This window comes from Salvia miltiorrhiza, chromosome 7, assembly GCF_028751815.1.
Source record: "Salvia miltiorrhiza cultivar Shanhuang (shh) chromosome 7, IMPLAD_Smil_shh, whole genome shotgun sequence".
NCBI lineage: Eukaryota > Viridiplantae > Streptophyta > Magnoliopsida > Lamiales > Lamiaceae > Salvia > Salvia miltiorrhiza.
Window position 1 is genome coordinate 23,213,634 of NC_080393.1, and position 13,711 is coordinate 23,227,344.

The 13,711-nt window shown below is 38.1% G+C and overlaps 4 protein-coding genes across 7 annotated transcripts; 1 reads left to right on the forward strand and 3 right to left on the reverse strand.

Moving 5' to 3' along the window:
• The first annotated feature begins 2,645 nt into the window (after positions 1-2,645).
• Positions 2,646-4,330, forward strand: LOC130993545 (gibberellin 20 oxidase 1). Its single transcript, XM_057918471.1, has 3 exons — positions 2,646-3,330; positions 3,404-3,725; positions 3,793-4,330. Exons 1-3 carry the CDS (start codon positions 2,774-2,776, stop codon positions 4,063-4,065), a joined length of 1,152 nt encoding a protein of 383 aa, XP_057774454.1. The 5' UTR covers positions 2,646-2,773; the 3' UTR covers positions 4,066-4,330.
• Positions 4,331-6,129: 1,799 nt separating this feature from the next.
• Positions 6,130-9,318, reverse strand: LOC130993547 (cytochrome P450 704C1-like). 4 transcript variants are annotated; one of them, XM_057918475.1, is made up of 8 exons: positions 9,184-9,318; positions 8,544-8,591; positions 8,028-8,238; positions 7,733-7,948; positions 7,226-7,504; positions 6,811-7,146; positions 6,493-6,693; positions 6,130-6,423 (listed from the first exon to the last, which is right to left on the reverse strand). In XM_057918475.1, exons 1-8 carry the CDS (start codon positions 9,210-9,212, stop codon positions 6,235-6,237), a joined length of 1,509 nt encoding a protein of 502 aa, XP_057774458.1. In that variant the 5' UTR covers positions 9,213-9,318; the 3' UTR covers positions 6,130-6,234. The 4 variants fall into 4 exon arrangements, with proteins under 4 accessions (XP_057774458.1, XP_057774457.1, XP_057774459.1 ...); XM_057918474.1 differs by lacking the exon at positions 9,184-9,318 and having other exon boundaries at positions 8,544-8,941; XM_057918476.1 differs by lacking the exons at positions 8,544-8,591; positions 9,184-9,318 and having other exon boundaries at positions 6,130-6,412; positions 8,028-8,387.
• LOC130993546 (pentatricopeptide repeat-containing protein At5g66520-like) lies at positions 9,209-10,840 on the reverse strand. The gene has a single exon (XM_057918472.1). It carries the CDS (start codon positions 10,838-10,840, stop codon positions 9,209-9,211), a length of 1,632 nt encoding a protein of 543 aa, XP_057774455.1.
• A 73-nt stretch (positions 10,841-10,913) lies between these two features.
• LOC130993548 (mitochondrial metalloendopeptidase OMA1) lies at positions 10,914-12,982 on the reverse strand. Its single transcript, XM_057918477.1, has 3 exons — positions 11,916-12,982; positions 11,690-11,838; positions 10,914-11,325 (listed from the first exon to the last, which is right to left on the reverse strand). The coding sequence occupies exons 1-3, from the start codon at positions 12,816-12,818 to the stop codon at positions 11,076-11,078; spliced, it is 1,302 nt and encodes a 433-aa protein (XP_057774460.1). The 5' UTR covers positions 12,819-12,982; the 3' UTR covers positions 10,914-11,075.
• Between the last annotated feature and the right edge of the window lie 729 nt (positions 12,983-13,711).

The following is a 13,711-nucleotide window of genomic DNA, read 5'->3' on the forward strand; positions in this document are numbered from 1 at the left end:
AAAATATATTAACACTACCCTTTTAGTCTTTTACACCACTTTTACACCATCTTTTTCAGCTTTCTTAGTTTCCGTGCCGACCATCAAATGGGTAGTTGATTGGTGGACGGAGGGAGTATTTAAACAATTTCCAACAGAAATGAGATATTTGAAGCGGGACGGAGGGAGTATATTTTTATTTTTTTCTTAGTTTTTTAACTTATTATTTTTGCCTTTTCATAATACTCCATCTAGTTTTAGTGTTGTGAATTTTTTTATTTTTATTTTTTCAATATTCACCTTAAATATATTTAATTAAAATTATTTTTTTGTTATATTTATATATATGATATAACTGAATTCGTATTAATTTTATATTAGTATAAAAATATAATTTTTTTTATATATATCATATGGGATGCAAAAGCTAGTTATTTATAAATATTCGCATGCAAATTTGAAATACATCTAGGGGTGTAAACAAACCAAGCCGCTCACGAATTATTTGGAGCTCGGCTTGAAAAAAGCTTGTTCAAGTTCGTTTAGAGAAACTCGATAAATAAACAAACCAAACTTGAGCTTAGTAGTATTCGGCTCGTTAGCTCGTGAACATATTCGTCAAGTGATTCAGCTTGAAAAATATAAATTATTAGTAGATACAACTTATATTTATCCACTAAAATTAATAATAATTGTATTAAATTTTTAATTAATTTTATCTGTCATAAAAAAAATAATTAATATATTTATTATTTTAAATAAAATAATTTATTATTTTAAATAAAATAATTTATTTTTAAAATAAAATAATCAATATTTTGAATATAAATATAAATTTAGAAAGTTCATATAGGCTCGATTAGGCTCGTGAGCCGCTCGTGAGCCTCAAAGTATTCAGTAATTAAAGTTCGGAATTCGATTCGATCCTAAACAAATCAAACTTGAGTACACCGTTATTCGGTTCGATTCGATTCGATTACACCCCTAAATACATATGTACCGAATTTTAACAGCGACAGACTTATAAAATTGTTGTCGCACTGCCACCACAACAATCCATATTCCTCCATTTATAATACAACCAAATCCTTGGGAATTGTTGAAATGGCGAGTCACACTTATTTTGGAAGGAATACTAACACGTACTACAATAGAAACAAAAACCACTTTCTTTTTTATTTTTAAATTTTCACCAACGAAAAGCAAACAAAACCCTTGGAAATGAGAGGACTGGCGGAGCCAGTTGGCTTGTTTAGCCATATATAAAAACTACTAATTGCCTTAAATTTCCCACTAAAAATATACTAATGTGAAATAAATATAGAGGCGCAACTATTATCATTTATTTTAATGTAAGTGATTTTATCCACAATCTTTAAAAATTAAAATAAAATACATCAATTTTAATTTATTTTTTTAATTTAAAATTTTCCTTAAAAAATTGCTACTATAACTCAATACAAAAAGTACATATAATGCATTTAATGACCTCCGCAATTCAATGATTCAATATCAAATTAAATGAAGTTTTCCTTCGCAATCAAATATTAATTCAAAAGAAAATAAAAATAAATTATAACGATCTAAAATTTTGATGTATTTAATTTTAAATTTTAAATGTTGTGAGTAAAATTAAAATTTTATTTTTAATTTCTTATGAATTAATATTTGATTGTAAGGGAAAATTTTATTTTCATATTGAATTATGAGGTTATAACTATTATGTGTAAAATTAGAATTCATCCTAGCTTGATGTTTTTTGTGACAATTTTCCGTTCTTTATATATAGGTGGAACGCAACGAGACTTGGGAACTGAGTTGCCCATTGTATAGACAAACAATATAAAATGGCGAAGCAACTGAAAAGTGAAAACTTCACTCCAACAAGTCAACTACAACCTTATCGAATCCATATATATCATTTCCAATTTGAATATTAAGGATGCCCCAACCTTACAAAGAAGAAAAGGAAAGGCGTTCCCATAAAATAACTTTACAGTATTTTATTATAAGTCGGATATTTTGTTTGTGGTCACCCAATGATTATGAGTATCCAATTCTAGTCTATTACTTTAATTTTTTTTATATAATTAATAGATTAAGAGAATTAATGTATAATTCAACAATTTTGCATGGAAACAAACAAATAGCCATGGTGCTCTGGCGGGTGCAGTAAGAGGTGAGGAGGGATTTCGTCCCAACCAATTTATTTTTTATTTTTATTCTTATAACATCGTTAAATTATTAGAATTTTGTATGAATAATTATACAAAAATCTGTATATCGGAACCATCCAAAAATTTCTATCAATGAACCAAATCGCCAAAAGATTGCAATTTGAAAACTTGGAACTTAAAATTTAATTAGTACTAAGATGATACAACAAAACTTCATTTTTTCCAAAAACAAAACCTTAAAACCATTAGTACTAATAATAATAATCCCTACCAAAGGAAGCGCCAAAAGCCATCGGGAAACGCTTTTCTATCGACATCATAAATGACAAAATAGAAAGGACGTCTCCCTCAATCGACTCAACTACGAGCCCTCTTCTGCAAAAACACTTCTTCTGGAGCCCTTGTTTGCAAAACATCCCTTTTTGTTGTTTGCGAATTTGGTCGAAGAGAGGCTTATAAGAAGTACCTAGTTTTGTTCACTAAATTCTCAAACAAACGGCCTTTTGGCTTTTCTATCATCACACCTCCCAAACTCCTCCGCAAATATTCCTATATAAATCTCCCAAATTACGAAAAAACAAATAATAATAATAATAATACAATATTTTCATGCAAAAATGAGCACCATCACAAGCACGAGCGAGGCCTCCCTCCCCCAACCCGCCTCCAAACACAATTACGAGCAGCCAAACAGGTCACTAATCTTCGACGCGACGGTGTTGAAACACCAGTCCAACATCCCTCCCCAATTCATATGGCCCGATTCCGACCGGCCTAACCCTAATCCGCTGGAGCTCGACGTCCCGCTCATCGACCTCCGCGGCTTCCTCTCCGGCGACCCCTCCGCCTCAGCGCGGGCGTCGCGGCTCGTCGGCGAGGCCTGCCGGAAGCACGGATTCTTCCTCGTCGTCAACCACGGCGTGGATGCGGATCTCATCGACGACGCGCACCATTACATGGATCGCTTCTTCGAGCAGCCTCTTCACGAGAAGCAAAGAGCTCTGCGGAAACAGGGCGAGCATTGCGGCTACGCCAGTAGCTTCACTGGTAGATTCTCGTCCAAGCTTCCATGGAAGGAAACTCTTTCCTTCCAATATTCACCAGAGAAAGCTTCGTCTCATATTGTCGAACACTACTTCTGCACCAAATTGGGGGAAGATTTCGCACACTTAGGGTACGTACGTGAAAATAGTTTTATATATGAGTTCAAATTAACAAAAATCATATGTATATATATATAATTGCAGGAGAATATACCAGGACTACTGCAGTGCAATGAGCAATCTGTCTCTAGGAATCATGGAGCTTTTGGGGATGAGTTTAGGAGTGAGAAGGAGCCATTTCAGAAAGTTTTTCGAAGAAAATGAGTCTATAATGAGACTGAACTATTATCCGCCATGCCAAAGGCCAGACCAGACCTTAGGCACGGGGCCACATTGCGATCCGACATCACTGACCATCCTTCACCAAGACACAGTCGCCGGCCTGCAAGTCCTGGTGGATGATCAATGGCGATCCATACGCCCTAACTCCAAGGCCTTTGTAGTCAACATAGGGGACACTTTCATGGTAATTAACACAGTAATTAATGACAGTGTGAAAAATGAATTATAATTACATACACATACGCATGCAGGCGCTTTCAAATGGGAGATATAAAAGCTGTTTGCACAGAGCGGTGGTGAACAGTGAGAGTCCACGGAAATCTCTGGCTTTCTTCCTGTGCCCGAAGAAGGAGAAGGTGGTGGCGCCGCCGCATGAGTTGGTGGACGACGATAATCCGAGAATGTACCCTGACTTCCAGTGGCCGGCGCTGCTTGAGTTTACGCAGAAGCATTACAGGGCTGATATGAATACGCTGCAGTCTTTCTCGGACTGGATAATATCGGATTCCGCCGGGAATAATTAATCCACTTTTTCTTTGTTTTGTCGTCTTGTCTCCACAACAAAAATAGAGATGCAAGAATTTGGATTAGTTACTTTTGTAGTTTTGGAGAGCTTTGTAATTTCACATATGAATATGATGATATGTATATTTACATCTATCTACCAGGCACAGGCAGGAATCTCCTCAAAATTGAGAACTAAATTCGTCTTTTCCATGCAACATACAGTTAGAGATAGATTCCGGTTCACATTTTTTCACCTTTTAGTCAAACTTCTTAATGAAATTCACGTATTAGCTAAATCTCTTAACCAACTAAACAGCTTGACTAATAGATGGCTAAACAAACGTGATTAAAAAAAATAAAAACCGGCGCCCCAATTGTCTAATACTATAAAATTACACTACATTCTTCTTTGCTATTAGTGACTATCAAATTTACTACTACTATTCTTTCTAACGAACACTAAACCTATATTAATATAAAAGTAGCTTTGTTTACAAAATTTAGTTGCCTATTAGATCATCCCCAGCAGAGAGTGATATCCAACTTTGAGCTTCTCTTTTACCTTGGCAACTCTATAATAAGCTTTATAAATTTTATTTTCATTTTGTTCAAAATGAAATGTATTTTAAGATTAAAATAAATATTTAATTTTAAAATTAAAAATTTCATTATATTTAAATTTTGAGATTACAATAATTAAAAAAAAATACAACAATATAAAAAATACAATAATTAAAAGCTGAAATTTGAACTATGATCGACTGGATAGGACCAACAATTGTGTCCAAATGTGCTCGATTAAATCTTCTTGAAGGTGGTTGTGGATTCGTTTATCGCGAATACTTGTATCTTGAGCCAAATACACTTGAAATTCCAATGGAGCTTCGCACCGAGCCCGAGCTTACTCGATGCCTCGTTGTCCCCCTCATCTTTCCATTCCATCGCATTATTCCTTTCATCCTTAATTATCATATTTTGTAAATAATGCACGCAAACATTATATTGGTCAGTTGCTCCTTTCTCCAGAGAACATGACCTTTGATAATAGCCCAACGAACTTGAAGAATGTCAAAAGCTCGTTTTATATCCTTCCTTGTAGCTTCTTATATCACTTTGAACCCCATCCTTTTCTCGTCAGTCGCAAATGGAACACTCTTGATGAACATTGGTCAATTTGGGTAGATGTCGTCGGTTAAGTAGTGAGAGTCGTTGGCCTCAAATTGCACTTGTGGAGCCCTTCCCGCAAGAAAATCGTTAAATAACATCGATTGATTGAGCATATTGATGTCGTTGTTTGACCTGGGGATCCAAAAAAAACATGTCAGATCACAAATCTTGGGATGCGACCGCTTCGAGGATAATCGTTTGCTCGTCGTGATCACCTCGCCTGTAAGCTCCTTGCCACGTCGTTAGATTCTTCCAACTCCAATCATGCAATTAAGGCTCCCTAGCATTTCATGTTTCGCCTCGTGCATAACAAGCAACCTTCGGCAGTCAACGCTAGTCGGCCTTCTCAAATATTTTTGTGCCGAAGATGTGGATGATTGCTCCACATAATTTATTCAACCACGTCGACTACGCAATACGCATGTACTCGTCGTATTGATCGGCGGCACTGACATTCGCGAGTTGCCGAAGTGAAACCGTACGGTGTGAAGTTGGCTCTCCCCATAGCGTCTTCGCGCTGTTGGAAGTAAGGATCCAGCTCCAACGCATTGACTATGCGCAAGAACAAGGATCTCTGCATACAAAACATCACTAAAAAACTGCTTCGTAGGGGAGAAGTAATCTCCATAAAGTCGTTAAGCGGCGACCTCATCGCGATGAATGTATGCTTTTTTCTTCCCTCTTTTCCTTGGAGGGCTCTTCGGCATTACATAACTCACCGCCTCCAAAAACGTGCTCACAAGCTAGAATATTTTAATGTCGGGATTAACGGCAAGAACCTCGTCGATCAGATTCTCGTCGGCATAAGAATTGAAAAAAAAAAAGTTGGAAGAAGAAGACATATTTTTATAAGAAATATGGAGATTAGGGCTTGGTTGACAACACAGCAGAAGGGCTGGAAAAAAAAGTGCTTTGAAGTAGGTAACAACCAAAACCATCAAATATAATTGTGTGATTAGTAATTGAAAGTTTAGAAAAGATTACAAGTGATGAGAATTTGAGAGAGCAGCAAACAGTAACTAAGGAGTAAAGCGAGGAAATGCATAGAGAGGGAGGCCTTTGTCCATGTGAAGAGTGAACATAGTTCTGTAAGTGGCATTCCTACTCTCCTCCACAAGCTTCCATCTGAAAAACATCACAAGCGTTGCTGCTATAATCTTCATTTGCCTGTATGCAAATTCCTTCCCCAGGCATATTCTAGGCCCACCCTAATCAAATTAATACAAGTTTAATTCATCCTATCAAAAATAAAATTATACAAAATCAGATGGGCTAACCTGAAAGGCAGTGAACTTAAAAGGGCTTTCACCCTGAAAACGCCCATCTTGAAGCCATCTCTCGGGGCGAAATTCCTCAGCATCGTCTCCCCATATATACGGCATTCTCCCCATTGCATACGCCATGTAGCTTATGCCGTCACCTTTCTTTATTCTGTGGCCATCCGGCAGAATGTCATCTTCGTCTGCACACTTCCCATCCTGCAAAAACATAACCAAACATGATAACATTATACGGCATTCCATTTCAGAGTGTCTTATCAAATACACATCCATTGCTGCAGTTTTAAAAGCTATAGGGCAGATAAAAAGCTTTACCACAGGAACTGCAGGATATAGCCTGAGAGTCTCTGTAAGAGCTGCATGTAGATATTGCATCCTATCCACAGCTATCTCGCTCAACTCGAGCACAAATTCATCAACAGATAATTCATCTCTCACCTCTGTAGCTGATTTCACATCTTGTAACACCTTTTCTTGAATCAGTGGATGCTTGCATAACATATAGAAGAACCAAGCAAGAGTGTTTGCTGACGTGTCCTTCCCCGCGATGAGAAAACTGAGAATTATGTCCCTCAAATACTCATCAGTCATGTTCTCTCTATCCTTTTCACTTTCAATTAGAAACCTCGATAGTATGTCCTCTTTTGCACCCTAAAGCCAAGCAAAAGTTATATAAGACATAAGTCACATAAGAAACCATGAGAGTTGGGTTATTCTAGTTCGGACTGACCTCTTCGTTCCTCATCTGGTCCCTCTTGTGGTGGATCAAGTTGTAAACAAAATTGTCGATGACTTTGATGTTCTCCTTGAGATTTCTTTCCAGGCCAATGTTAAGAAACCTTTTCACTTTCCAGAATACATCGACATATCTCCAATATACAATCACATTGGAGTCGTCAAAGGCTTTGATAAATTGATTACTGATTTCATCTGATCCAGATAGAGTATCGAGGTCAACCCCAAATCCCACCTTAAACATTGTATCCATAGCTGATTTCATTAGCATATCCTGTAAATAAGATTTTCAACTTCATTACCATATGCAGTAAACTAAGTTCATAAATTGATATTTCCTTGAAAACCATAACTGCAAGCCTGGTGTAATCTATTGGCATTTCATTATCCAAGTCACTCTTCTAATTTCAGAAGAAGATCAAGAAGTGGTTGACCTAACATAGAAAACATTAGAGAAATAATGTTTAAAATAAATGATGGGAGATGAGCCTCATCAGGAAACCTGTAAATCCATCTCTCTACTAGCCAGTGCTTCTACATGAACCTTGTAAGCAAGTTTAGCAGCATTAGATCGAAACACAGAGCAGCTGAAGTCTCTGAGGACTTTGGCTGAGAACTCATAGCTGGCAAGCTTTCTTTGGTGACGCCATTTCTTCCCATCTACAGCAAAAATCCCTTCACCAAAAAGATCTTTCATTATACCACGATTGTACTTTCCCTGCACAAAACACAGGAGATGGAAACTCAGATATCATTAGCACTCTAATTTAATTGAGCCCAACTCCAAATTACCGTACCTTTCCATAGTTAGGGAAGTTTGTTTTCAGGATGTATTCAACATTTAACGGATCAGCAGTATATACTTCACTGTGCGAATCAGTGATCAGACGGTATGTGCGGTACCTCAGGGCAAGTCTGATCTGGTAATCAAAAAGTCTGTGGAAGTGTATGAGTTGATTTATCATTGGTCCAGCCACAGGTGGTCGATGAGCAGACGATATCAATTCTCTGACATAAGTGACAAGTGAGAACACGATAAAACCACCCACAATGTAAAGTGGAAAACCAAGAAGGGTCAGTGCGTATGATCTTGTGGCAAGAGCACCCAGCAGGAGAAAGAGCAAAGCTAAAATGAACACCGCGATGTCCATCTCAATGCAGTTGTCTCAAACTCAGAGGGAATTGTAATTCTCTGGTAGACTTGTAATAGAATGTGGGAGGAATAGAGAGAGAGAGACCAGAGAGGAGGAGACTTGTTTTGCAGAAAAAATATAATGATTTCCTTTATGCAACTATATTGCCTTCTCAAATACCTTGATATTTTGATATTAGCATATGATGATGGAGGAATATCCAGAAGCCTACACATATTAAAGCTTCTCAAAACAAATATGGATGTAGACTCTTTCATATAAGATAAATACACCATCAAGCCATTGTCTGCATGATAATAACTAAAAGCTTATAATTGCATGTCAAGGTCATCATCAAACTATTTTTTTTAAAGTTTATTTGTCTTATCTTCAGTGTTTTTTTATTAAAAGCATATGCCACATTTTTTGCAGTCTTTTACAGGGACAGGTAAAGCCAACAGCTTGTTTTATTTCATCGTCAACAATTATATCCAACTAGATAAGATTTCTATCCATCGGAGCAAACAGAAGTTTGTTAAAGTCAAAAGAAGAAAAATCTTATCTTCTTTTACAAGCATTATTGTATTAAAGAACCTCTTCTCCCCCTCCATTTATATGGGTCATGAACTTAAATATTTAAGTCATACATCTGCTTCTTGCAATAATTAGGAAAACATCAGGCTCCTTTCAGAAAACGAAAACATCAGGTTTGAACAGATAGAACCAAAACTAAAGAAATATATAAGGGATTGAAATGTGCTAATGAAACCTTATTCTTTAAGCCAATCACCAGTTGAAGATCAAGAGCGGTATTAGGTACCTAATTGGAGATACATTTGCATTTGTCATTCCATGCTCTTACTATGCCCGTCTCTCTTCATCTCATTGCTTAAAAGCAGCAGCACACTCTGTAAGGCCGCGATTGGCATCTCAGGCGATCCCTTAACAGAGAATTCATAGACAAAGCCATCAACTTCAATCATGCTGGAGCCAGGAACTGTCTTCCTCACATTTAGTCCTTTCATCATAGATCTAATTCTTTTCTGATCATCAAATCTACCAGCCTTGGCGTATAAATCACACAAAATAATATAGTATGCATGATTGTGAGGTTCCAAGTCAATCAAGTATCTCGCTACTTTTTCTCCGAGACGAACGACTCCATGCAGTTGACAAGCTCCAAGTAGAGCACCCCAAACAAAAGCATCCGGCCTCATTGGCATGCTATTAATAACATTTTCTGCCTCAGTGAAAAGCCCGGCTCGACCAAGTATATCAATCAAGCAAGCATAGTGCTCCACTTGCGGCTCTATATGGTAATCACGCTTCATTGCATCAAAGCACTGACGACCTTTCTCCACAAGGCCGGAGTGAGCACAGGCAGATAACAATCCTACAAATGTTACAGCATTCGGCCTCACTCCAACTGCTTCCATCTCTTTGAATACCTCAAAAGCCTCGTTTCCATACCCGTTAAGCGCTAGAACTGAAATCATGGCCGTCCATGCTAACACATCCTTACTGCGCATCCCATTGAAAACCTCCAATGCCCTCTTAACATAACCACATTTCCCATACATGTCTACCAAAGCTGTCCCAATCACCATATCACATTCAATCCCACTTCTTTCCAAGTAACTATGAACCCACTTTCCATGATCAATGGCACCAAGAGAAGCACACGCGGAAAGTGCACTCGCCACAGTTATTTTATCCGGCTGTACCGCCTTCTTTTCATCGCCTGAGTTCTGCATTTCATGAAAAATGTCTAGAGCCTCCTTCGCCCTTCCGCCTTGAACCAAACCTGTGATGACCGAATTCCAAGTGATGATATTTTTCCTCTCCTTCATTTCCTTAAACAGCTGCAAAGCTAAATCAACCTCCACATTCCTCAAACACCCAACAATCATCGAATTCCACGAAACCACGTCTCTGTTGGGCATTTCATCAAACACCTTTCTCGCATCTTCCAAAACTCCACACTCTGAGTATAAATTTATGAGAGCATTCTGCACGTAAACATCCCCTTCATACCCAAACTTGACAGCGTGCACATGTATGGCCCGGCCCGTGGGCCCATCAAATCTCTTGGAGCATTCCTTAAGCAGAAAGGGGAGTGTTATGCAATCAGGCACCAAACCGCCGGCCATCATCTCCTTATACAAAGTCAAGCACTCACATGATGTGGAATCTTTTATTTTCGTTGCATTCGCTCTGATCAGCGCGTTGTAGATATAAAGACTCGGTTTCGCAAAGAGATTGAAAAATTTGTTGACGTATTTGAGAGATGCCGGTGACTCGGACGCTGTGCAAAGGTAGAAGAAGAGGCGAGAGATGAGAAAAGATCGATCATCTGCTGATAAATTTGGCGATACTATAATATGGGAATGAATTTGATTGAGCGGTCTAATGTTGTTGCAACCGTGGATTAGGCGCGCCACGTAATTCTTGAGACGCAGCCGTTGGGTTTCAATCATTTGGGGCGAATTCTGGAATTACCTAGTGTTGGAGATTATGCGCTATCGCTTGCAGAAAAGAGAGGTATAGAGATGAAGTTGAAAATTATGAATATTATTTGATCCGAACCCCAACTAGAATTCATCAATCTCTAATTACAATTTTATTAATTCTGAATATGCAAGCAAGTGAATGCAGAAAATGATCTCTAACTTACATGAAAGAAAGAGAGGATGGTAAATAAACTAGTAAAACTTAGAGAAAACCCTCGACACCGTTGCCAGCCTGCGCCTCCCTATATATGGAAAGGGCTTCCTCCATGACTACAGCCTGAGACAGTAGTTGGGCTCTCTTCTTTCCAGAAGGATGAGTAGCGAGATAATCTTGCAATCGCGAACTACCTCCAATTTCACCCAACTTGTCGTACACCTGAGGAGCTACCCGAGGATCATACCCTGCTGAAGCACTTAAAAGCACTCCAATGTAATCCGCTTCCATCTCCATCCTGCCATAAATCAAGCAATCTTAAAAATCTTGCACTAACATAAACAGATATTTGCAACTACGATACATTTTATACCCCAAATCGAAAAAGGAAATTCACCATGTAAACATTACTTATACATGATTCACCAAAGATTTATCATTGACATAAATGAAGCAATCTAACAATAAGTGAGATGATCAAATCACATTAAGCAGCCAAAAACAAACAAGGGAGATGAATGATGTTTTACAAACAAAATTTGCCAGCTAGATAACAATAGCTAATCCATTATCAGCTAATGAAGCAATAGAGCAAAGCAGAGCTCGCCATTGCAAGCAGCACAAGTATCAAACAGAAATTGATCATCAGAAACAAAAAATACCTCCGGGAAAAAGGAAGCCTGAGGAAGAGATTCGACATTGTGTTGACAACATCAGGCATGAAAAATTGGTAAAGAATCAACTGCAAGATTGCTAGCCACACGTTTTTGGAGATATTCTCTGCAGTGTGCCTCGCAACAGCATGTGCAACCTGTTGAGCAAACAAAAATCTTGAATGCACCGAAAGCAAAAACCAAGTTAAGTAGATGCATAAATTCCAAATTCCACCTCATGCCCAAGGATGGTTGCGATTTCAGCATCGGCTCTAAAATGATTAAGCAAGCCAGTGAAAACAACAATCTTGCCACCAGGCAAACAGAAGGCATTAACAGTGGGGTCGTTAACAACGATAACCTCCCATTTGAATCCCTCCAGATGTGCAGTTTGAGATTTGACGCCCGTCTCTTGACCCTTCTTCCTACTCTGTTGAACCCATCCATCATCAAGCATCTCATCCTCCTTACGCCACTTATCCTCACCACTCCACTTCTCCGCCTCATCACCGAATGCTCTCACGGCCTCCTGTTCACGAGCCTCCTGCGGAGGCGCGCTTTCCGATGAGTACCCAATGTCAGTCCACACCTGCTCCTTCCTCAATCCCTTCTTCACAGCCTCAACTATGTCCTGCGCTATCTTCTGAACCCTAATACTCTCTGGGTGAAGAGGGGGAAGAATTTTCCCTTTGTATTCTGATTTAACACTCTTGAAACTTGTCTCGCCTATGTGCTTCTCCAGAGAACTCGAGAGAAGCACGAAATGGGTTCTCTTTGTGTAGGGCACCGTCTCCAAATTCCCAAAATATACAGTGACTACAACACCAGTACCTACCAAAAATATCGAAGATACAACTTTTGGATTCTGACTCCACCGTTTGTATCCCCTGGCTTTGAAGTGGTGAACTTTGTCTCCGTCAACGAAATAGAACCTCTTTGCCCCATCAAAAGGGTTTTTCCGTTGGTTGTTCTTCACCACATTCTGCAGCCTGAAAAACGGTTGACAAATTCTTGACCCGCTTGAAACAGATCTAGAAGAAAATGTATTTGGATAAACAGATTCTTGAACGGGAGTCTTGGAATTGGAGCGACGAAAAGCATCGAAAAGAAATCTTGACGATCTCCGGTACCATCCCATGACGTGGATCGCTCAAATTTACTTGAAATCAGAAAATTTGAGGTCAGGTTCTGATGTATAATGGAAGAGGGAAAGAAGGTAATGGAAGTTTCGAAACTTTGGCTTCACGAAAAAAGAACGCGATAGTGGGACAGGAACCCTCGACCGTCAATTTGACCTGCAGCTCAAACCTTAATTTTAGGTTTTAACTTTGACGTTGTCTTTTGGCAAAATTGCACCTAAATACACAAACTTTGCCAAAAATTCATATTTGACGCAAAGTTAGGATTTTACATTTTAATACACCAATTTTCGTTGTTGTCCAAATTTGACACGACTTAATTCTTAAAAATTCATAAAACAACTCATTTTTGTAAATAATTATACAAAGACTCACTTATGTTATAATTTGGGACATTTAAACCAAAACAAGATATTTCCTTATGAAGTTTTCTTTTAAACCATTTTAGGCGCGAATCAAAGATTAAAAGTAAACATCATAAGGAAATATCTTGTTTTGGTTTAAAGGAGTGGAATTATCATAAGGAATTATCTTTTAAAAGAGTGGAATGGTAACAATAACCATTACTTTTATTGAGTGTTTGGTTTAGCAATGGAAATGATTCATTAGTAAGGGATTTTCTTTCTTTTATTTTCTCTCTATTTTGAGGGGTAACAAATTGGATGATTGTTAAGTGTACTGATCAACTCATGACACAAACCAAACAATAAGTAATTGATTCAATTAATTAAATTATTTTTCAACTTTTAAAAATACCCAACCAAACGTGGGCTTAGAGGGTGAATGGGGGTTGTGCTTCTGTAAACCTAAATATGGAGATGGACTTTTTATTAAGTTAAGAGGTTGTGATGTTTTTTTTGACGGGAGGTTGTGATGCTTTTTAACTAATGAT

Coding starts and splice junctions, on each gene's coding strand:
- LOC130993545 (XM_057918471.1), top strand. CDS start 2,774: ATGAGCACCATCACAAGCACGAGCGAGGCCTCCCTCCCCCAACCCGCC. Junction 3,331..3,403: donor GAAGATTTCGCACACTTAGG/GTACGTACGTGA, acceptor ATATAATTGCAG/GAGAATATACCAGGACTACT. Junction 3,726..3,792: donor ACATAGGGGACACTTTCATG/GTAATTAACACA, acceptor ATACGCATGCAG/GCGCTTTCAAATGGGAGATA.
- LOC130993547 (XM_057918473.1), bottom strand. CDS start 8,381: ATGGACATCGCGGTGTTCATTTTAGCTTTGCTCTTTCTCCTGCTGGGT. Junction 7,949..8,027: donor ACTTCCCTAACTATGGAAAG/GTACGGTAATTT, acceptor TGTTTTGTGCAG/GGAAAGTACAATCGTGGTAT. Junction 6,694..6,810: donor TATATCCTGCAGTTCCTGTG/GTAAAGCTTTTT, acceptor ATGTTTTTGCAG/GATGGGAAGTGTGCAGACGA.
- LOC130993546 (XM_057918472.1), bottom strand. CDS start 10,840: ATGATTGAAACCCAACGGCTGCGTCTCAAGAATTACGTGGCGCGCCTA.
- LOC130993548 (XM_057918477.1), bottom strand. CDS start 12,818: ATGGGATGGTACCGGAGATCGTCAAGATTTCTTTTCGATGCTTTTCGT. Junction 11,839..11,915: donor CAACCATCCTTGGGCATGAG/GTGGAATTTGGA, acceptor TTTGCTCAACAG/GTTGCACATGCTGTTGCGAG. Junction 11,326..11,689: donor AGGCTTCCTTTTTCCCGGAG/GTATTTTTTGTT, acceptor GATTTATGGCAG/GATGGAGATGGAAGCGGATT.